Source organism: Ochotona curzoniae, unplaced genomic scaffold, assembly GCF_017591425.1.
Source record: "Ochotona curzoniae isolate NIBS_2020 unplaced genomic scaffold, NIBS_Ocur_1.0 scaffold_2476, whole genome shotgun sequence".
Classification (NCBI taxonomy): domain Eukaryota; kingdom Metazoa; phylum Chordata; class Mammalia; order Lagomorpha; family Ochotonidae; genus Ochotona; species Ochotona curzoniae.
This window is the reverse complement of record NW_024467095.1, coordinates 17,697,298-17,721,878: the sequence shown is the minus strand read 5'-3', so window position 1 is coordinate 17,721,878 and position 24,581 is coordinate 17,697,298. Positions and strand designations below refer to the sequence as shown.

The following is a 24,581-nucleotide window of genomic DNA, read 5'->3' as shown; positions in this document are numbered from 1 at the left end:
ATGAGCTACTTTTAGTACTGTTGCCTACAATGGTATTCAGAATTTTTTTTTTTTTATTATTACTATCTCTCTGGGGAAAGAAGCCATTGGTTCAAACTGATGAGACATAACGGGACAACTCCATTCCCAAGCTTTCCAAACGACTTCATTATCCCGTGCTCACGTACTTTCTGCTTAAAGTATCAATTTCTATGTATTCAAGAAAGGCCTTACACTTCTTTTCTATTTAAAGTGCTGAAAATGTTTTTAGTTAGATTTGCAGTCAAGAACTGGTGTATTTTCCCGTTTTTATTTGTAAATGATGAATGATTTGGCTATCCTAACAGGAAAAGTATGTTCATGAAGCTTCTCCATTCCCCTTCCAGCTCCCTGCTTTGTGGCCTGGGAAAACAGCTGAGAACGGCCCAGAGCCTTGGGACCCTGCACCCGTGTGGGAGACCTAGAAGAAGCTTCTGGCTCCTGGCTTCGGATCAGCGCAGCTCCGGCTGTTGTGGTCACTTGAGGAGTGAATCATCAGATGGAAGATCTTCCTCTCTGTCTCTCCACCTGTCTGTATATCTGACTTTTCAATAAAAATAAATAAATCTTTTTAAAAAATCATGCAGTAATCCTACCAATACAGCAATCAATTAGTAATCAATTACTAATCAACAAAGATAACTTTCTCAGAATTTGGTAGCAAATTTGAGAAAGCATTCCCTAGAATATACTTCTATATGAATACAATTAAACATTTATGTATACATTATATGTATACACTCTTACATTATATTTATATTATACTGATAAATTGCTTGGATGATGAAGAAAGAATAAACATAAAATAACCAGGCCTTTGGTGTCATTCAAACTAAAAGGAAAAGAATGGCTTTGTTTATAACGGTAACAAAGCGTAAGCAAAGTTGGGGAAACTTTTGCTTCTGCCATTTCTTTCTCTTTTATTTGTCCTGTCAAAGTAGACCCTGTGTCATCAGGCACTGCACAATGTTTTCATAATTCAAGAACATTTCCCAAAGAAAAGTATGTCAATATTTGACTTTCTGCCACAAAATACTATCAGGACAAAAGCTATATTTCAGCAATCACCTCTTAAGGATAGTATTGTCTAACTACTTCATTTTTTAAATCAAAAAAAGCTTTGGTCTCCGTAAAAGCAAGCTGAAAAGCTTTTGTTTTCTCATTTCACACGTAATCTTCCAAAGGCATTTTAAATGTATTCAAATATGTCAGCAATAACTCTGCAACTTGCAGAATTCATAATATGTTAGGATTTCATTTTCTGGACCAAAATGTGATGATGAGTTCCATGAATTAATTAAATCAGTATTAACAGCATCTTCTTTTTATGATTTTTTAAAATGTGTTTTCTTTTCATTCTATCTAAGAGTTTTATGGTGTTATGACAGACCAAGAAAACTCAATTGAATGGTTATAATTAAATTCAAACTCTCCTACAGATGAAATATTCTTTGAGTTCATCACCACCTCAACAAAACAATCCGATATAAACACACTCATGAGTCACTCAAAACAAAACTCCGGATTTCTTTGTTACTGATGTGCTCCCCTCACTGCATATCACAAGAAAATATGAGTTACTATAACAGGACTGGAGTACAAATTGACATTAAATTTTTCATCCCTCAAAGCACTGAACCAGTTGATAACAATGCAACTTTAATAGTAAATCTATTTTTTTTTTCTGGGTGGAGGAGCCGTATCTAAATGAAAAATGTTTTCCCTTTGTTTTTTTCATATACTCTTAGACGTATCTCTATATTTACTCTAATTATGCTCTAACTATTTAAAATAACAACAGCAGCAGCAAAAAAAAAATGCAATACATTTTACTCTGTCATTTCATCCTACAGAACAAGCACTTGGGCCCAGAAAATTTCGAATTCATACTGTTCAGTATGATTAACACTGAAAATATGCTATAAAAAGAATAACGCCCTTAGCCTCCTCATATCCTTTAATAAAAAGGATTTTCGAGGTTGCAGCTGTGGTGATGCCAGCATCCCAGGATGGAGATCTGGTTTGAGTTTGACCTGACCCAGTTCCATTCGAGCTCCCTACTAATGTGCCTGGAAGACAGTGGAAAATGGACCAAATCCTGGAGCCTATGAAACACACACGGGTGACTCAGTCCTGACTGTGAGAACCATCAGGGGAAAGAATCAGTGAATGATAGATAGCTTTGAAGAGTCAGTGATAATAATAATAATAATAATAATAATAATAATAATAATAATAATAATAATAATTCAATGAGCTTATCCGACACTAGTTATTATGCATTGATTAGTGTTCCCTCAAAATTGATCTCAGGGACCCAGCGCGGTGGCCTAGCGGCTAAAGTCCTCGTCTTGAACACGCCAGGAGCCCACATGGGTACCAGTTCTAATCCCGGCCGCTCCACTTCCCATCCAGCTCCCTGCCTGTGGCCTGGGGAAGCAGTCGAGGACGGCCCAAAGCCTTGGGAACCCTGCACCCGCCGGGAAGAGACACATGCACCTGGCTCCCAGCTTCAGATCAGCTCAACTAAGGCTGTTGTGGCTACAGGGAAGTGAACCGGTGGAGAGCAGATCTCTCCAGTGTCCGGTGACACAGACACTCACAACTGGGGACAGACACCACGCAACGACGCAAGAACATGATCCACTACAAACCAAGGAGGCAAGTGTCAGGAAACAAACTTGCCAGCGCCCTGATCTCAGAATGATGAGAGAATAAACCCCCATAGGTGAAGCCGCCCAGCGTGTGGCATGTTTTGACAGCTGCAGAACCCTTGCTACAGGGATGTGGCAGGCAGCGCAGCACAGCAGGCTGGGGCAACATCAGAGCGTCAACTGGAGTCCTGGCTCCCCTACTTCTGACAGTTTCTTAATAATGTACCCGCGAAGGTAAAAAAATGATGACCCAAAAATCTAGGTCCTTGTAACCCATACGGGAGACCAGCATGGGATTGCGCACAGCGCCCGCTCAGCCTGACAGCCCTGGCTGTTGTGGCGACTTGGGGAATAAAACACCAGGTTAAAGAGATCTCTCCTCTGTTTATTCCTCTCCATCACTTTGCCTTGCAAACAAATAAACATATTTTTAAAAACATGTACTAAATAAATGACCTCATTTTGCTTCAGTAGAACTAGTTTTTACATATATATATGTAAAGACAGATATAGATATACAACCAGAGAGTAAGAGGACTCTTAACATTTCATTTTCCAAAGCATGGCTGGCTTGTAAATCTCTGGCAGCTTGATATTCTTGTTCTGAATAGTCAAACTCTAATTTCTACTTCTACTTAATATCATGTTATAGAAACAAATTTAAAGATTGGACTAACATTATTTTAAGCTTGAATTTTTTTTTTTTAAATTTCAATTTAGCTTAAAAGCAGCGCCAGGTAGAATCGATTGTGCTTAATAAAGTAAGCCAGTCCCAAAAGGAAAGCATGTTCTCTCTGATATGGCAGTACAGAAACACTACATACATATAGAAACACACCCACGAGCTGCACAGGGGCGATTTGGGAAGTGTAGTGTATTCGCAGTGTATTCGTAGTAGATAGCATGTGTCTCTATTCCCGAATGATAGCATGGTTCCCAGTGATGCTTGTAAATACACTTTTAAATTATGATACTAGATTTCCTACTTTTTCCCATACTCATCAAGTCATGATGCATTTAAACACCACCAGTTAAGCATCAACTATGAACCGGGTGACTATGCTTTTGTTATAATACAGGAACAAAGAGCGAGAGGGGCAGACGTGGAGGGAGAAAAGCATGTGGAGAGATGAAGCCCTGAGCCCATACAACTGTATCGTGGAAAAGAATACATTAAAATTTAAAAATAAAATCAGTTTTTTTTTCTGAATTTGACTTTAAAAAATTTATCGATTTTCCTCGCTCCTTCAGTGTCCCCCTCGCAAAAACCTGACTTTTCTGAATCATGCCCTTTTGCCTTGCACCCTCAAACAAATCGGCACTCGACATTCGCCTCAATTTTGAAGTGACCTTTCAGCATGCAAAATATGCTGAGTCGTAACTGTTTCGACACCTACACGCGTATGAATAATTCAGCTCCAAAATTATATTTTAAAGGCAACAAGATCTCCTTTTAAACCGCAGGGCGTCCTAAATGCATCGTGTCTTTCTGTGAGTCCACTGAACACGTAACACTTGGTGTAAGAGCCCGGAATATTCCTTGCTAACAGAGGTCACAGGTGACGTCACTCCACGACGGACACAAGCCCCACCCCTTCCCAACAACCTGCTTCTCTAGCCAAGCGCCGTGACTGATGGCGCTAACAGATCCAGCTCCGTGAGGATTTATCATTCTGGGAAGTGTTTCTAACACTTGAACTGCAAACAGTAAAGCTTGACACATTTGAAACACTCAATACACTGTAGTTGTTATTCATACCTAATTTTCTTAAACGGTTTGCTTGATATGATTGATTTAAAAATGTACAGTTCACTCACGTAGCAGACGCAAAAACATGAAAAGAATCAGGGACTGAACTGACAACAGAGTTGAACACCTAAATGCTATTGTCAGAGCAGATACCCTCGGCTTTTAGTCCTAACTTCATCAGTCAGTGCTGCATAATTGTTATGATTGTGACTGTGTAAATGTCCCTTTACTTTCTGTAAGGTAATAAAAGCCATGGCCACCTCGTCTAGCTGCTAGAATGCTAAAATTCATCACAATCCTCTTGGAACATACTTTCATTCTAAGGCCATGACCTAAACTGTATCATAACAGGAAATCAGAGGGGAAAAAAATGTTTCTGAGCATCCAACTATATGTTTTTTAACATCTGAAAAATACAAAATACTAATATAGAATCAATACAACACAGAACACTGCAGGCTCCCCAGGGCAGTGAGAACAGGGATATTCCGAGAACGCTGTGGTCAGAGCTCTATGCTGTGCTGCCACCTTCCCTTTTCTGAGCGAATGAATCTCAGACAGAGGGGCACCTGTAGAGGAACCCACAGAGTGCAGCAAGGGCAAGGCACACCATCTGACCTGCAGGACCAGCTCGAACTCTGCAGCTGGCATGAGCTAAAGCCTGAGCTGTTATCTTTTCTTTCCTGTGGAATTTTCCATTTGGCACACCAGCTTCCTGGAGTCAGAAGACTAAGAGGCGGGAGGGAAAAGGCAAGGTTATGACCAAGATAAAGGTCAAGATACGGTGGGCAGTGGGCAACCAGCAAGACAGTTGGAGGAGGAGGGAGTGTCCAGTGAGGAGAAAAAAAAAATGAGCAAAGCTTTAAACTTCCCTTCCTCAACCAGGGAGTCATTAATTCTGTCTTGCAAAAATCCTGAAGTCCACGCCTACCTACACTTCACTAACATTAAGACCCAGAAAACAGCCTTTTGTTCAGTTCTACAATGGCAGAAATTCTCTCCTGATTTTTGGAAACGAAACCAGAAGCCACGTTTGCCTTCTTCCAGGCTAGAGAGGCACTGCACACTTACTGAAACCCATCTAAGATCCAGAAAATCAGAATGACTGTCCTCTCACCCATTAGAGATGCTCACTCAAGAATCCAGTAATAAGAATCAAAAGAATCAAAATATTGAGAGTCTCAGCACCTTGTGGTACCCTCACGAGCGACTCGGGGATACAGAAATGAGTCAGAAGTTATGATCCGTCCATCAGCATCCACGCGCATTCCTCCCCAGGCTGCCCATGGGCTCACATGGCCCATGGCTCATGCTACCCTGACAGCCCCATGAAGGATTGCGTGTTTACCACTGCCAGCTTAATTCTCTTAGGCAGACCATGCCTCCAGCGTCACCTCAGCTTCCTTAGAGGAAAGTCTATTGTACCCGGCACAGCAGCCTAGCAGCTAAAGTCCTCGCCTTGCAGGTGCCAGGATCCTATATGGACACTGGTTCTAATCCTGGCAGCCCTGCTTCCCAACCAGCTTCCTGCTTGTGGCCTGGGAAAGCAGTAGGAGACGGCCCAAAGCCTTGAAACTCTGCACCCACATGGGAGACCCGGAGGAGGCATCTGGTCCTGACTTCAGATTGACTCAGCCCGGGGCCGTGGTGGCCACTTGTGGGGAGTGAACCAGCAGACTGAAAATCTTTCTCTCTGTCTCTCCTTCTCTCTGTATACCTGCCTTTCTGATAAAAATAAATATCTTTTTTTTTTTTTAAAAAAAAGCACCTTTAAGATGTGAAATCATACTGGGCTTCTAGTCAGATATCACAATTCAAACTTTTCCATGGATCTTGGTCTGATTCTGGTTTCCCTAAGATTATAAGCAAAAATGCACACAGTTTAGCATTGGAATACATCTAGATGGTAAACTATATCTGACATATGCTGGTGATAGTTCAAAAATACACAGACTATTCCCTAAACGGTTTGGCCGGCTTAGCTGTTTCACTCAATGACTGTTTGCGGCAGGAAGAAGGGTGGATGGAGGCTCACACTCCCGTCAAAAGGCACTGCTGAGTTCTAGAACTGAGAGAGGCGGGTCAGCATCAGCATTCATTCTCTCTTACTGATGCGGCTACAGAGATTGGGAAGAGCTCAGAAAGCAGCTGTCTGAGATCCCTGTAAATTATTGCAACAGACTAGACACAGAGACTAGAATTTAAAAGCCATCAAACTGCCCCTCCACCTCTTCTCTCCAGTAAACACCGGCCTGGATTCTAAGTGCTAAACAGCCAGACAGCAGAGCCCCCCAGATAGGATGGGAGAGCACGCCTGTGAGCTGGCCTGGGGGAAAAGACCTTGAGTGCCAGGAGAACCAGGAGAAACCAGGGGGAATCGGTCCTCTTGAAAGTCAAGTGCCCTTTGGATCTTAAATGGTATTGTCTGTATTCTCTTTCTGGGAGGGGGCACTCTCATCCTGTAAAAAAAAAAAAGGTTATGTATTATTTATTTAATTGAAAGGCAGAATTAAAGGCATAGAGGGAGAGACAGATAAAGGGATCTTCAATCTGCTGGTCCACTCCTCAGTGGTAGTGACGACTAGGGTGACGCCAGGAGCCCACCCACTTAGATCGTCTTCCCGCTGCTGTACCAGGCTACTGAATCCTAAGTAAAGTTGCCACTGGGAGCGGGCGCTGGCATTGCAGGAGGCAGTCTATTCCACAGTGTCACAAAGCTTTTTGCTGACTTTTCTTTGGAGTTGGAAATGCGTGTTGGCGATAGTGCGATGCATGGACAGTTAGGAGTTGTAACACACGCACGTCTGTGCCCCCGCAACATTTTGGGTTTATGCAGAAAATAAATGAAGCACTCAGCATGACTTTTTACGATTTATAAAATGTAGCGTGTGTTCTTCACTGAGTGCTTTAAAATGAAACCACCGAGAGAAAAAGAATGCATGAATTCGCAGTTACCGCATACCGGAGCTGAGCAAAGATATCCCAAGCTTTTTCTTTATTAGATGAGACATGCTGAATAATCTTGATGAAGATCCACAAAATCATATGTGTTCCATCTTGATCAAATCATAGAATTTCAGAAATATATTCTGCATAAACCCAAAATGTTGTGGGGGCACAGACATGCGTGTGTTACAACTCCTAACTGTCCATGCATCGCATTATCGCCAACACTGCTATGTTTGCATTTTTTCCCATAGTCCCTGCTCTGTTTGCTAAGATTTTTCCATCTGATTTGTCTAATATTGTGATTTCTTACATTTTTATTATATAAATGTATTATCAGTTTTATATAAAAACATAAAATACATGACATGTGTAATACATATGATATGGAGATATATAATTATTTCAGACCAATATTCAGGTTCTATTGTAGTCACTATGTGGTGCCAGCTATATTCTAGGGAAATAAATAAAATTTCCCTTCCTGGAGCATATATGTTACTGGCCTAAGAAATAAAGAATCCTATTTAAGATACACAATTAAAATGGAAATGTAATCAAAATTTAACCAACGACAGAAATGAAACACTATTAAAAATTTTTTTCTGCTGTGAACATACAATAATAATTGAGAGATACTCCTTGAATCAACTGAAGGAGGAGAAGGGATTGGGGAACAAAATGTCAAAATGAACCGCACTGTACTCACATGGTGAAGGAGCCAGGGGGAGCAGACACTCGCCGCAGGTCCGCAGTATGCACCTGCTGGATGCTACGGGCAGCAGGGAATGGGCAGCGCAGACAGAGTCAGCACGCACGCGTGGACAGACAAGGACCAAGCCGGGGAGAGAAAGAGAGACACACAAAGTTTTAAACAGAAATTAAATGAGCATGTCACCCAATGGGGAATGAAAGGGAAAAAAAAAAAAAAAGGAAAATCAAGCCAGCCACGGAAATAATCCAATAACACCACTGAGAGCAATGGAGCCGACAGGACACAGGAAGGTTCCAGGCAAGCTACAGATGGGAGCAGAGCCGGGGACCAAGGCAGGAAGACAGGCTGTGGGGGCCCAGGGGCATGGTCACGGCTGCCGTTGCTCTGGTCACCAGGACAGCCGCGGAGAGGAAGCACAGACCGACACATGAGCAAGCAGGACACGGGCACGGGGCGTCCTGAAGGTCAGCGTGTTCCTTTCACCCTAGCCTTCACCATTCCCCGGGCTTCTAAAGATATTCGCATCACAGGACAGCCATCTTGAAAAGGTTAACTCAAAAACAACACTTTAGCTTGCTTCAGTGAAACATCAGAGGCTTTTTCAGAACTCCACAGGGATTACCAGCAAAGTCCTAATTGCAATGTTGTGTTGTTGTGTTGCTGTAATTCCACACACATTCGGGGTAGCAAGTGAAACCATAGCTTTTTCTTTCCTCCCTTCTTTTGTGATAGAGAGCAGCTACAGTAGCTACCAAAAGAGACAAAAAGTAGAATTAAAGAAACTAAACCCCAAATTTCCTGTCATTTCACATAATTATTCTCTCCGTGCTCCGTGCTCTCATGGAAGCAACGTCACCGGACCAGCCGAACGTGGTCCCTCAATCTACTCCATGGTGAAAGAAAAACCTCACAGTCCCTTGCGACAAAGCTCCAGCCCAGGGCTCTCTCCAACCCTTGTAATCCTCAAAACCATCGGTTACAATCGGTGATATTTCCCGGCAGCCCAGGATGGTTGAATCCAGTTGTGCATTTCAAAGCTGGTTCACCAGACATCTTCAATCAGTCAGCATCTTTATTGATACTGCCTTCATTGCTAGGAGCTAAGGACAAAAATGAGCGGAAGAATTGCACGGAGCCTGTGTAAGGTGTAAGTTTCTGATCTCCTTCAACGGTGCCTTCCAAAAAAACACACACACACACACACAATCAACTTTATCTGGCAAGCGTGTAACCAGTGTGTGAGTACATAGCCAGAAACATCCACTCTATTTTTGTGGGAGAACAAATGTGCTGGAGCTCAGGCTCATGTAGGATTTAGTGCCATGATACAATGGAACATGCTCCTGTGCCAATGATTGTAGGCTGGAGAACACACGGGGGTGGGGGGCACACTTTTACTTTGCATTTAGCAATAGTAAATGAGATTAAAAGCTAATGCATTTTATTTTGGAGAAGCATTATGCTTCCCCTTGCAAATATGAAATTCTAATGGCATCCAGGAGGTTTGTTATTTAACTGCCTCTCCTCAAAAAATCCTTCCAGGTATCTATATGAACCATATCTTAAAAGTATTAAATATATTCCTTCACTTATAATAAAGTGTGATCAAAATACATTTTATATTCATGATATTTTAGACTCACATTATTTTTAAATAATATGTGAAAAACAGAGACACGCTTATAAAGCTGACCCAAAGATAAGACATGAATTGGGCACGGGACCCTGTTTCACAGGCACTGTGGCTCTCAAAGAAAACCCCAGAGCCTCCTCACAGAGCAGAGAGAAGAGAGAACCAATCATTAGCAGTCGTTTCAATAGATGGTATGATGGGAGCGTGGGCGCTGAGCCCGAGGGTTGAGCCGTCCGTTAGAACGTGCAATCCTTTTTTGGAACGTCTGGGTTCTGCTCATCTCCCAGGTCCAGCTTCTGCCCTGTGCACCCCTGAGATGCTGGAGAAACTGACTCAACAGGTCATGTTCCTGCACCAAGAGGTACCACCCCTCAAGCATCGTCTGACAGCCCAGGCCACACTGGAGCTTTGGAGAGTGACACAGCACAGTTTTTTTTTTTTTCTTTCTTTTACACTCTTGCTCTGACAAATACACTTTTAAATATAATTATGGATGAGACCAAGGGTGTTGAAGCAGCACCGAGTCGCAGCCCACAGCTGGAACTAGACAGAAGAGGGCTCTTAGGGAAGGAGATAATTCAGTGGCATTTGGAACCATGAGAGCAGATGACCAGGAAGAGAGAAGGACTAGAAGACGCGCAATGAAGAGACATGCTAATGGCAGCGTATTTCTGCAGGGACAGTGATCACCTCTGGAGCCCAAGGAGATACAGGTGAAGAAGGCAACGATCAAACACGGTGGTGAAGCTAAGGAGCGAGGACTTTCCACGTTCGGAAATGTCTTCCAGTTGCTGTATTGGAAGAAACACACTGTGTGGGAGCACCTAAAGCCTGAGCATGAGAATGAATGACAAGCGTTTCGACAGTGCTGTTGACAGACAGTGTAAGCGGCCTTGGAACTAACGTTGTCTTACCGGCCCACGAGACAGATGACGTGAGAGTTAAAGATCCAGGAAATCCAACGAATGCAGGTGTCTGAAAGTGGGCGAGAATGGGATCACTGCCAAGACTGGAGGCCCGAGACATGGATGGATGCCTGTTCACCAAATAAAGAGAAGCAGCTCTGCGGATGCTGGGGAGGCTGGGAAGCAAAGGGAACGTGGCTAACGGGGCCACGTGAAGCATATGGCTGGCGGTCACTGTGAGACACTAAAGTGAAGATGTCAACTAAGATATTTGACGATCAGTTTTCAATTTCTGGAAAAAAAAAATCTCAGGCTGCAGACACAGATCTGAGGTATAATTTCCTAGAGAAAAAGCACAGCTCAGTAAAGGGCACGGGCTTTCAAGCAGAGAAGTTGTTGTCCAGGGAGCGACTCTGATTTCCAACATTCACAGTTAACCTTACGATGAAGTGAGCTGCTACACCCCTCTTATCTGGGACACATGCACGCGCAGAGATTTCTAGGCTAAAGTCCTAAAACATTTCAATTTTCTCTTCTTTAATGAAGACAAGCGAACGAGATGTCCAAAAAGCAGTCTTCGTGAAATAAACACGTGAGTAGAGAAGAGAACAAAAGTCGGGGAGAAAGAAGATGGAAAATAAAGGAACGGTCAATCTTTCAGGTCTCTGCTCCCACCGTGGACGAAACCGGGAGCTTCGCAGAATGATGACTGACGCAGAGGGGAGCCTGCAGGAGAGCCAAGATGGAAGAAAGCTTGTGAGTCTGAAGGCAATTCTACTTACAAATCCAGAAGAAAAGTTTCATTTCAAAAAGAATGGTCTAGAGAAATAGAAACAATATATCCCAGAGGGGGAAAAGGTCAGGGTGAGAGAAATCCAAATTCAATATACTGATATTACATGGAAATGAGCCGTTCTGCTTTCTTCTAACACGTTATCTGTTTTGGTTTTCGAAGCATGTGGTGTTGACTAGTCATTTTTTACAAGTAGAAATACATTGTTTTTTCATTTTTAATTTTTACAAGCGTTCCTTTAAAAAAATATAATTAAACATACACTTTTTCCCATTTTACACAGGTGTTTCCTATGGCCTGGGGCTGCTTTTATGGAGGCACCACTGCCCCCTTGTGGGGAATTGAGTAACTGCATCTCTGAGTTGCTTCTTTAACACCTGCTCAGCTAAGAACCTGAATAACATTATATGTCATACACGCCATCAATACAAAAAGAACAAACACTATTTCTTTTCATATGGAAGAAAGTTCCAAAGATGTGTAATCCTAAGTAAATTCTAGACAACACAATTACTGAGAAAAATCCAAGTTATTTTGAACCACAGTGTAAAAGCTGTTTGAAATACAACAGCCAACTTTATGTCTGAGAGTTCTTAAATAGGAAATGCCATTCGTGAGACTATAAAAATTTTCACTGTTACTATATTCTTAACAAACTATCTACAAGCAACCCAACAGTAAAGGCTAAATTTCAGAGGTGGCTTTTTACTTATATTTTTCCCCACAAACCAATGGTTCACGCCTTACCTCAAACATTTCTCGAGAGGTTGTATATGGCAACCCATATATAACTTTCAAGATCTCATTTTTTTCCTTAATAGATCAACAATTGTGTGGGCAATTTAAGCGGAAGCTCAGGACAGACAGACAACATCAAGAAGGACACCTACGAGATGCATTAGAGGTCAAATATTACCAAAGCGAGAGACACAACTCAACGATCCAGGGAAAGTTCGGTGAAGCCCAGACTCTGGGAGACAAGGGAGGGGAGGCTGGAGAGATCTCTCCCCTCAGCATGAGCTGTACAAGCAGATGCCAAAAAATGAAATACGTGGAGGCGTTGGCTACTGCCATTCCTTGGCCATGCACTGCGGCAGGAAGAGCTGAGTTAGGTTCGGTTGCGATCGCTGGCTTTTGTTGGCTATTCCAGCTACTTCCGTAGATCTGCTAGTTTGACTCAATAAATATATGGCAAGCATGGCCGTGCTCTGCACAAACTATGGGAAGCCAGTCATTCAATACAAATAGCTAACTAGGAATCACCAGCCACAAACAAGAGGCGCACCTTGGAGGGATCCCTCACCATGACAGAGAATGCCCAAAGGCCATAGCTACACAGGTACGATCTGCAAAGGACACTCAAACAAGTTTACATGCTTTCTTCTTTCTCCAGTCCCAAGAGACTTGTAAATGACTGATTCAAATAACGTGAACTAGACAACGAATACACACGTCAATGATCTAGTCCTTATCCTTGTTCCTCCAGTGACTTTGTCAGGTGCCTAAGAAAGCCAAGAGGCCAAGAAACATAGCCTATGTGTGGGAGTCCAAAAGACAGACCACGTGACGCCTCGGCAATGGGGTCATGTGCAGAAAAACCAAGTGGAAACCACTGAGTACACACAGCACCAGAACAGGTGCCAGGGACAGAGGCGACCCACCAGCAGGGAGAATGGGATACGCTGTAAGAAAGCCACGAACCAGCAAGGACAATCTGCTACTGTTGAAGAAAGCAACAGTTGCCATGCAGCCCCAACAGAGCTCAGGCTAAATGCTTCCCTGCCCTGAAACAAAGGAGTGCACACCTTAGGAGCCTAAAAACCCTCTTAATTTTTATAATTATATCAATTACATAGAATTCACATACATATACATATATATTCTAGATGTATGCCCAAGTCATTAGCGAAGAATCATTGGTCTTGCATACGTTCCTAATTTTCAAACCAAGGGTATGGTTAACTATAACAAATGGGAAAATAGACACATGCGTACACATTCTCGTGAAACTTCTGAGTTCCCCAGACGCGTCTGCCCTTCCCAGCACAGTGAGGTCCCAAGACCATGCACATGCCCTGTGTTCTCCTCTCCAAAGTCTTCAGCTGAGCCAGGTAGGCAAGGAGCAGACTCACTCGTTAAGTAAAGGCATGGATGTCCTCCTCTTGCTCTTCTGGACCATGTTGGCCTGGTTTCTCAAGGAGATGCGGATCATAGCTGGGGCCAGCCTGCAGGGCTCCCCATCCACCTGCATGGGGATGGACTTGTAAGTGAGCAGCATGACCTCCCGACACTGATGGAGTCTTTCCCCGTGGCCCCCAACTTGCAGGGCAGCCTGTCAAAATAAGAGTCAGAGAGGAACTAGGATTAATTAATTCTGCTGGCTTAGGGAATCTTGAAAAATCACATTCTTTCAACTTCTACATAGCTAGCTCTACGGATAGTCCAGTTCATTAGCCAATATGTAATAATAGAAATTTTGGATAAACACTGACATAAAAGAGCCAAACTTTCAAAAACTGTATGAGCATTATCATAAATTTTCATTGATTATTTTTCAATGTTAGACATAACTAGGTGTTCACATCCATGAATTGTAGCGCTGTGAATACAAGCAACCTCAGATGAAAAAATATTCATAAAGTACAGGATGCCTTTAGACTGAACGCATACAATTTTTTTGTCACTACTTTCTAAACATAGAGGTAACGTCTGTTTACTCCAGCTCCTTGGCACAAGAAGGCATGCAGTTTTCCTGAGCACTTTTAAGTCACCTCAGCCTCAAAAATAAAATAATTGTAAATACAAGTTGAGTATTACCTATCTAAGATATGGCTGGGATTAGAAGTGTTTAAGCTTTGCACTTTGGGGGTGTGGAGTTTGAAATATTTGCATAGACATAATGAGGGATCTTAGAAAAACCAAATCTAACCTAGAAGTTCCTTTACGTTTCATTTACACCCTTACACAGTATTTGTGGCTGCACCTTTTGACCATGACTTCATTACATGAGGTCAGATGCACAATTCCCTTTTTTGTGGCATTATGTTGGAACTCAAAAGCTTCAAATCCTAGAGCATTTCAGATTTTTGGTGTATGAATTACAGATGCTCAAGTGCACCACAAAGAAGCAGAGTTAAATAACTGCCGCTGCCAGCTCTGTCGGCATTTCAGAACCAGCCAGAACCACTGCGCAGGCGCAAAAGGAAAGGCCTTCCTTTAATTTTTCGGGTGGACACATTTCTATTTTTATCAGCATTACCAAACTAAGTTATTTACAGGCAAGGGTATAAGTAATATTTGCTCAGTACCAGAAGGCATGTCATTGTCATTTCACCACATTAATTATTGAAAATGCAATCATCTCAAAAGACAAAGTATTTTCAACATCCCTTTAAAGATTTATTTGAAATTCAGTATCATAGGGAGAGAAGGAAAGAGACAAAAAGGGAGAGACCTTCTGTGGTCTAGCTCACTCCGCACATGATCACAATGACAGCCAGGCTGGCACAAGCCATTACCTGGAAGGCAAGAACTTTGTCTGGGTCTCCCACTTGGGACGGGGGCCTACAGAGTTGGTGCATCCTCCGATGTGTTTCCCAGGTGAATTAGCAGGGAGCTGGATGGGAAATGAAGCCTCTAGGACTCGAACCAGAGCCCACACAGAATGCTGCTATACAAGCTGACTTAACCTCTCTTCGGTGATTTTTTTTTAATAGTAAGCATTTCCTTCAAAATAATAAATAGAATGCATCTTTTTTAACGGATAGAATCATCTACCAAAAATAATAATTATCATGATAAAGGAGATTGAGAAGCATTCCTTTTAGAGGACAAAGTGTACTAATCAGAAACAGAATTTTTTTCTATCATATTGGAAGTCTAAGCTAATAAGCCAAAGAAATGAAATTAAGAACCAAAAGGCACGAAAGAAACACAACGCACACTTGTTGATATTTACACCCATACCATCCCACATTAAACACCCCAACAATATTCACAAGCAGAGGGCGGATCGCCCAGGAACAACGGCTGGTGCGACACTCAGGTACAAAGCCACTTGACAGCAGGCATTGTGGCAAAGTGAGACAGGCCCCTACTTGTGCCACTGGCATTCCATTTCAGAGTCCCATGCTTGACATCCCACTTCTGACTCGACTTTCTGCTCATGCACACAATATTAATTTATTAATTTTTAATTTTTTAATTTTATTAATTTATTAATGATGGCTCAAGTTTTGGGGCTCTGCTACCCAAATGGGAGAGTCCTATGGGGACCCTGCCTAACAGCTTTGGGCCATCCCAGTCCTGGCTGTTATGGCCACAGGGGAAGTGAAGTAGTGGATAAATGATGTGATCTCTCTGTCTCTCTCTCTTTTCTTGCCTTTTTCCTTTCTCTTCTCCCTGTCTCCATTCTCCCCCCTTCATCCTTTCCTCCTTTCCTCTCTCCTCTTCCTTCACTTTTCTCTCTTCTTTTCCCTTTTTTTTTAACTCCCTCCCCTCTCTGCCTCCATTGTTGCATGTTTAAGTAGATGAAATAAATATTTTTAAATCCATAGTAGTCCAGCAGCCTAGCAGTAACTAAATGGAAACATGAGATGCCTTTTGTTTAAACCGTAAAACAAAAATATATACAAGGCTTTTCTGCCAAAAACAAACCTCTTTAAAATTATACTGAAGGACGTAAAAGGAGATTTAAATAAATGGAAAAACATGTCGTTTTTATGAACAGAACAATTTAATGCCCTAATGACGTTAGTATCCCCCAAACTGCAAATACATTCAATGAATTAAAAGAGAGTAATGTTCTTAGGGAGGATGCTACCAAGATAATTATCATGATAATTCACTTTACATGAGAAGCCACAACAATCAAATGTTAATCAAACATTATTCTAGATGTTTCTGGGATTTTTTTTCCTCCTGAGACTAACATTTACAATGATAGAATCTGGATAGATGGTCTTCTACAATGTGCCCCTCATCCAATTAAATTAAGATCTTAGTGGACAAAACACTGACCTACCCAGAAGAGGAGGAATGCTACCATCCACCGTCCTAACTCCAAGCTCAACCCTGCATCTTGCAAAGTCCTGGTTTGCCCTGAATTCCTGCAACTGCTGCCTTCATGGTTGGTGACGCCCAAGCTCCTCTCTCTCTCCCTCGTCTTTCTCAGCTTTCCTCCCTTCCTCCCTACACACACACACACACACACACACACACACACACACCACACACACCCCACACTCTCATTGTGCTTCATGGGGAACCGTGACTGTACTTGTCAAATATATCCCATAATTAATTGGGAAGAATAAAGCACTTTCATTCTTGCCAATTTTATTCAACATCTTAGACATAGTGGCTAGTTCAATGATGAATGAAAAAAAAAATAAAAAGCAGGTAAGAACATTGTGTTAAGTTAAATAAACCAGACCCAGAAAGCAAATACCACAGAGGACACCCATAAGTGTCGGAGTTAAAATTTGAAAAACCAAGAAATAAAACCAGAAGTGTCTGTATAATTCAGTATTGCCTCAGATACAGTTTTGAACACTTTATTCTATATCTTTAGCAAATTATTAAGATTGTGCTACTACTATAATTTTAATAATTTAATATAACTTTAAAATTTACTCTATGTGGGGCCAGGCACAGTAGCCTAGTGGTTAAAGTCCTTGCTTTGCACATGCTGGGATCCCATACGGGCACCAGTTCGTGACTGGCTGCTACACTTTCCATCAACACTGCTGCCTGTGACCTAGGAAAGCAATGGATGATGACCCAAAGTCTTGGGACCCTGTGCCCACAAGGGAGACCCAGAGGAAGCTCCTGGCTCCTGGCTCCGGCTCAATTCAATGCTGGACATTGCGGCCGCTAGGAGTGAACCAGCAAATGGAAAATCTTTCTCTCTGCCTCTTCTCTCTATAAATATGACTTTCCAAAAGAAAATACATAAATCTTTAAAAATTTACTATATATGAGTGAAATTTTTTCCCACTCAATTATTGTATACAGCTGTTGTCTCTATTTCCATCATAGCCTTTTGACATTCTGCTTCTTAAACTTTTCTTTCCATTTAGTATTAAGCCTTTTTACTATAAGGTAAATTTAAAATGTTATCTGAAAAACTAAAAAAGAGAGAGAGAGAAAGAGACAGAGTAGGAGGAAGGCAGAAAGGGAAGAAAAAAAGGGAATAAACTTACATTCTTAAAATTATACTGACAAATCACATTGAATCTGCTAAAACTAATTAAAACATTTTTAGTGAAAAAAATCTTGAAAGAACATAAGAAAACAATAAAATTGCCCTTATTCACAAAAAAATAAGATTGTGTACATAGAAAAACCTAAAGAAATAATAGAAACTATTAAAGCTATTAATGAATTTAGTGATGAAATATAGTTAATAAATGTGTATATGCATAAGTTATTTCTATCTTGTAGTAATGATAAGAATTAAATGAAAACTTAGTATGCCTTTGTAAATACGCTCAAAAACAAAAAGAACTTAGAAATGAATTTAACAGATGGTATGCAAGAATCTAAAACCTGCTTGAAGGTACAAAACATTGCTGAAATAAAGCATAAATAAATGGAGAAAGACAACGCAGCCCTGTGCACACACTGCAAGACTCAATATTGTTAATACTCAGCTCACAAACTTATCTGCAGCTGCAACCCAAATGGCCAGAACAGCCAGACCTGGACAAGGCTGCAGCAAGCACCAGGAGTTCCTCCGTGGGCTCCCCTTTGGAGGTGGCGCCATCATCTTCCGCCTTCCCAGGGAGGAAGACAGGAAGGGGAGCAGGCTGGCACCAAACCAGCACTCAAACAGGTAGGCTAGCACTGCAACTGGCGGCTTAGCACACTGAATCACAACATTGGCCTGTGTTGCTTCTCTCTTGGTTTTACCTCTTGTTTTTTCAAATATAGAACTTTTTAAAAAATACATGCAAGAGAAAAAGTTCTAGAATAAACGAAAGGAAAGTGTAATGCAAGAGGGCCTCCTATCACCAGACTGAGGGCTTGTTATAAAGCTGTAGTGATGAAGACAGGGCTGTCTTGACAAGAGCATAAACCAATCGCCAGGACAGGATGGAATCTAGAGACAGTTCTTCAGACAAAAGGCCCGAGCGCCAAGGTAGTCACCTACGTAAGGAATCTGTGTGCTACAGTCACGGGAAGACTGATAAAGCTATTTCCTAAGTGAACTAACACACGTCTTACACAAAACACACTGATACACAGAAGTTACAGCTAATATCTTCAACAGAGAGAACATTTTCCCAATCTATTCTGGAGCAACGAAAAATTTCTTAAGCAATACACAAGAAGCTTCAGCACAAATGAAAACCTATTTCATAAAATTGGAGTTCCTAAAATTGTTTAAAATACGTTGATCAAGAGAAATAGTAAAAACATAAAGAGAAAAACTTAACACAAAGACAAAACATTTTTGCAGCCAGTAACTCTTTCCAAAGATTTGTGTCCACACGCTCTCCTATAATTGAGCAATAAGAGGAAAATAATCCTTCAGAATGTGCAAAATCACAAATATTTCCCCAAAAAAACCATAAAACATACAGATGTCATTACTCATGTTCTGTTGTTGAGCAAGATGCAATTATTCGCATAAGAATTTTCATAACTTTACAGGGCAAGCATGATTATTTATTTCTAGCCTTAGAATTTTATTCTCCGCCCTATATCACCAAGTATGAAAACATTCATGCCTCTTGCCTTTGGCATATATTCAGAACATGCTAGGTTTAACCTCAAGTCAGTTTTTCATCCAGGTGCTCTGTATATTTGCTTAAGTGCAAAAAAAAAAATTGCAGAATTTCAAGGAAGTAATTTTATAACTGTTATTAAGAGGTCTTGAAGTGTTCTTACAATTGAGTCAATTACTTGTTTTCTGAGGTTTGTGTGAGATTTACAAACAATTTATGTATCATAAACTCAGCATGTATAAAGAAATCATTAAAAGTAAATTAGTATGAATTTATACAATGAAAGTGCAGGGAGTCCTTTAAAGTATGGATGTCACCTATAATAACGAGATGCAATACATGTTTAAAAATAAAAATATGTCACTTTGGGGAACTATATGAAAGAATAATTATTTCTTAGTCATATTGAAACTGTAAGTTTTACTTTATTTCTTATACTAGGGGACTTCAAATATTCACAGAAAATGCATATTACGGAAAACTTATGGGTGCACAAAAAAAATCCTCATTTTATCTTTCATTTTTCCCAAATGCTTCTAGGTGCCCTCATATTTAATACTTATTTCTAAAAATAAAATAAAAGAAAATATTGCTATGATAACTATGGAACTGCAACCATAGATGTATTCTTGGGTAACTTTTTTTTTTCACACTGAATAACCTTTTGCTTTTCTAATTCATAAATATAAAAGAACTCTCAGATTTTAATTTCAATTAACGAAAAGGCAGCTGGAAGTGTTTAAAGTTTATGTGACTCAGATCTTTGGATTTCATATCAAATGGCAAATTAGGCTTCCAAGTCCTCAATCTGAATAATGCTTTGAACTGTCTTGAAGAGCTTTAAGTTACTTAGAAACAGACTCAACATAAAAGGACCTTCACAATTATAATGGCAGAAAATGGCAGTAGAAATAAATACACATTGCAACATCAGATTACGGTCTGTATCAAATCCAAGCAAGTAATCAGGTCAGCCAGGACCCAGGGAAGACTCAGCAACCAATGAAATGAGTGGAAAACCACTGCTCTGAAGTTTGGCAATTACAGCACAGAGCCTGGCAGTCTTATTTTCCTGTGCTAGTAACTGTTAAATCTCTCTCACAAGGTCACTCCGAATTTCCTGTTCGTTGGATTTCACTTAAATCATAAGCAACAGCAAACACATTGTGATCAATTTCTTCCATGAGAAAATGTTTTTAGCCTTTAATTACTTCAGACATGTCAATTTCTAAGAAAACAACTGGATTCTAAAACACTTGACCTACTAGTTACATTGTATAATTATATAGCAGTTATTATAAACACACGAAAAGCACATTCACCAAGCAGCTACGCTCTTCTGTTTATATAGTCATTTTAAACAGATGTTTGGATTTTCATATAATCTACCTCCTTAGCTATATAATCATATGTAATAGTTTGAAGAAATGTGAAATTGAAGGACTACAGACAAGATAATTTCTTCCAGAATGGAAAAAGAACCTAAAATATTGTACTTCTACATGAATAACAGGACAAGATGTATATAAACGTAGAGAAATACTTGCCACTATTACTTAGACAGTGCAAGATGTTCATAGCTTAAGTAACATTCAATCCCGCTGTTCCAAAGCGGGACTTTCTGTTTTAGAAGAAATCGGAGGTCACTAAAATCTAAGATTCAATCACACACTTGATGCTGGCTCATGTGCAGGCATTGCATCATCCACACCACGTAAGGAGAAAAAACAATTACTACAATTTTAGCATTCCGTTTTTCCTTCATTGGGTCCCACGGACTACATTTCTTCTTTCCTACCAATGAGAAGCTGCGACAGAGAAAGTCTTCACCCGTCTCCCAATCTCTCCAATCTAGACATGCCTCTTCAACTCTAAACATGTATTTCAAATGGCCCATGTGTACATTTCCTTGGATATATTATAGGGATTACGCATGTAAAATACATAAAACAGTGTTCTTTTATAAATGTCTCTTTCTTTTATACATTACTTTTTAAGGTTTATTTATTTCTATTGGAAAGTCAGATCTACAGAAAGGAGAGACAGAGAGAAAGATCTTCCATCTGCTGGTTCACTCCCCAAGTGGCCACAATGGCAGCATTGCCGATCCGAAGCCAGGAGCCAGGAAGGAGCCTGCCCCCAGGTCTCCCATGTGGATGCAGGGTCCCAAGGCTTTGGGCTGTCCTGGACTGCTTTCCCAGGCCACCAGCAGGGAGCTGGATGGGAAGTATAGCAGCCAGGACAGGAACGGGTGCCCATATGAGATCCCAGCATGTGCAAGGCAAGGACTTTAGCCACTAGGCTACCGCACCTAGCCCAACCTACAGTAAATTTCAAAGCACTGTTGGTTTTTTCCCACTTTCCACGTTGACTTCAGGGCAGCTTCCTAAAGCAAAAAATTGCATGCAGGTTCATACATCTCTCGGGTCAGCCTCCTATCAACAGTGAACTTCTGTCCTATTTCCACATCCCCAGGTTCATTCCCAGTAGGCATCCTCCCTAACACCTTCCTTCTGGCACACTGTGTTCTAACTCAGTGGGTGACAACGGGCTGTTTGGCACTTTCAGACCTCCAGGCTCCTGCCCCCATGAAATCTCTGCTAATCGTCCCATTTTATAAACGCTGTCCTGCCTTCTGTCCTCCCTGCTGTTCTCACAAATGTCTTTGTCCCAGGATTTATGATTTCTTGTTTACCTATTGGTCTCCCCTCCACAAAACCAAGTGTTGGGCACCCTGAGGACAGATACTTCTTTTGGTTCCATTTTATCTAGAGGCATGCCATTCATGCATTCGCTAAGAACTAGTGAATTCAAAATTACTTGTGCCTGATGTTAAAGATTTATTTATTTTATTGGCAAGTCAGATATACATAGAAGAGAAGCAGAAAGGAAGGTCCTGATTCACTCCCCAAGTGGCCGCGTCGGCCAGTACTGAACTGATCCGATGCCAGGAGCCAGGAGCATCCTCTGGGTCTCCCACATGGGCACAGGGTCCCAAAGCTTTGGGTCATATTCCACTACTTTCCCAGGCCACAAGCAGGGAGCTAGAGAGGAAGCAGGGCCACCAGGACATAAGCTTGTGCCCATATGGGATCCTGGCCCCTGCAAGGCAAGGACATTTGGCACTAGGCTAGCACTCCAGGCCTAGCTGAGATTAAACAAAATGGAATCTGTGAGCTATTTCAAAAAATTATTCTGCATTTACAGAATTCCAGATAATTGAGGATCATTGTTTTGTACAAAAAGGATACACACACCCAGCCAGATTCTAGGGGAGGGCACACAAACAGATCCAAAGTCTTGAAGGGATACAAGTCATAAAAAGCCAAGGCCATTTCACAGTAACAGTTACCACTGCAACAGACTAGCAAATCAAGTGTTTATTTTTGAAAATAGTACCTGAAAAGAAAAGGAAGTACTTTTCCTGTCTTTCCAACACAAATTTTGTAACTTAGTCCAAAACAGAACAAATTCTCTGGCTTCTTCCATAAATAATCCTGAGGGTGAGGGGGGCAGCTGGAGGGAAACCTACAAAAACTCGTGTCATTTCCATCAATTACAACACGTGAGCTTCACTTGGACCGTAACTTCCTTCTCTCCATCAAAATCTCTCTCTCTTTTTTAATTTTAGTAAAACTAATGGAATTTGAGGACACAGGAGGTTATTCAGTAATTTCTTCTAGATGACACTGCTGTGTTGTTTTTGCTTGTTTGTTTGTTTTCAGAATTCGGTCCCTTTAATCAGGAAGTCCGAGAGGAAAGAATGGCAGGCAGGGGGAGGGCAGGGCGCCGTTTCTTGAGCCCCACTCAGCAACCTCAGTTCTCATCCTCTGGCAGCTGGATCTTGCTGGGATCAAAGCAGGTGGATTCCATGAGAGGGAGCCGCTTGGCCTCTCGGTGTTTTACCAGCCTTTCAGCTTCCCGACGGGCCCATTCCTGCATCCTGTAGTCAGGCAGATAAATCAGAAAGGTGGTGCCAAAGACCAGGACAATGGAGAAGCCAAAGAAAGAGACAGCGCGCATGTTCCAGAGGTCCACAACAGGGTCCCTGTTGTATCCATGGGAGTCTGGGTTCTTCTCATAGAGCTTTTCGTCCTCGGGATCTGGGTCTTCCTGCCAGTGGATGGCAGGTGGTGGAGGCCGCCTTCCCGTCACAGCAGACGGAGCGAGCACAGCCCTGGAGGAGCTGGATTCCCAGCCAGCTCGGACAGCCGGGAGCCCTCGAGCAGCCGCAGCCGCCAAAAAGCAGCGAGCAGACAACCATAACCTTCCGGCCGCCATGACAGCACAGGGCAGGGTCTCAGGGGCGGAACGGAAATGCACCTGTGCGCAGCTGCAGCTGGTCCGAACAGGAGCGTGCTCGTTCTGCCCCACCACACGAAATAGGTTCCGGGTGTAGATTCGTATCGTCAGGAGAGACAGGGGCGCTTCGCGGGGGGCGCCTTCTTCCCATCCCGTTGTCACAGCCTCCTGAGAAATTTCTTACTGATAGGTTGTCACACAGCCTTCATAGGAAGCAAACGGTGACACGTGGGTGGCAATAAAATGTGTAAAATTTTATAAAGTCTTTGCTTTTAAAAAAATGAAAGATTTATGAGAAAACTAATAATTTGCAGATTTGTTTAAAAAATAATGGAAGGGAAAAACGCTGACGGATCGATCACGAGTTGATACCAACGCTGAGAACACACTTGGCATTGCATTACACTCCTATGACTTTTTATATTGAAGCATTTCCATCATCATTACTATTTTCAAAACAAATTGAAAACTTGAAGAAATTGAAAACACCTGCACAAAGTCGAGTGTAGTCCGTCTCCTGACCTCAGCCTATCTTCAGTGTCATCTGATACAATTCTCCATGTCACGTGTAAATTACACAAAACCGTTTTCTAGTTACCCATGGGAACCATGATCTCCCAAACTTCAAAGTGTTTATAAATTTCCATTTTGCCTTTATTATTATTATTATTATTATTTTAGTGATTTCTTTTACTTCTCTGAAAGGCAGAGTTACAGAGAGAGCGCTGAAGAGAGACAGAGAAAGAGCTCTGCTGTCCACTGTTTCACTCCACCGAAAGTGTGCAATAGCCAGGGCTGGGCCAGAGACAAATCCAGGAGCCACGAGATTCTTCTAGATCTCTCCTGTGGGTGCAGAAGCCCAAGCACTTAGACCACATGGTACTGCTTTCTCAGGCGCTTTAACAGGGAGCTGGATAGCAAGTGGAGCAGCCAAGATTCTAGTCAGCTCCCATACAAGACACCAATACCTCAAGCAGCGGCTTTATCAGCTATGACACATCAGCCTGAAATTTCCTTCTTTCAAGAATGCCAAATCCCAGGCTTCTGTTGGCAAAACTCATTAGTCGGTTACTTTTATGTACTTCCAAAGGCAGGTATCAGGTCCCCTACTGTCACTTGCACCTGCCAGCTTTCC

General features: G+C 41.7%; 2 protein-coding genes across 3 annotated transcripts in view; both read right to left on the bottom strand.

The window, feature by feature from the left end:
- The window catches only part of DGKI (diacylglycerol kinase iota), a 368,375-nt gene that overhangs the window by 94,878 nt on the left and 248,916 nt on the right, over positions 1–24,581 (bottom strand). Inside the window, exons 20-21 of one of the 2 annotated variants that reach the window (XM_041002016.1) lie at positions 13,547–13,746; positions 8,078–8,140 (exon numbers count right to left, since the gene is read on the bottom strand). In XM_041002016.1, the coding sequence (XP_040857950.1) occupies positions 8,078–8,140; positions 13,547–13,746 (263 nt within the window). The remainder of the gene's footprint in view (positions 1–8,077; positions 8,141–13,546; positions 13,747–24,581) is intronic. The other variant, XM_041002017.1, reaches the window with a different exon arrangement.
- On the bottom strand, positions 22,961–23,425 carry LOC121170661 (NADH dehydrogenase [ubiquinone] 1 beta subcomplex subunit 11, mitochondrial-like). The gene has a single exon (XM_041001911.1). It carries the CDS (start codon positions 23,423–23,425, stop codon positions 22,961–22,963), a length of 465 nt encoding a protein of 154 aa, XP_040857845.1.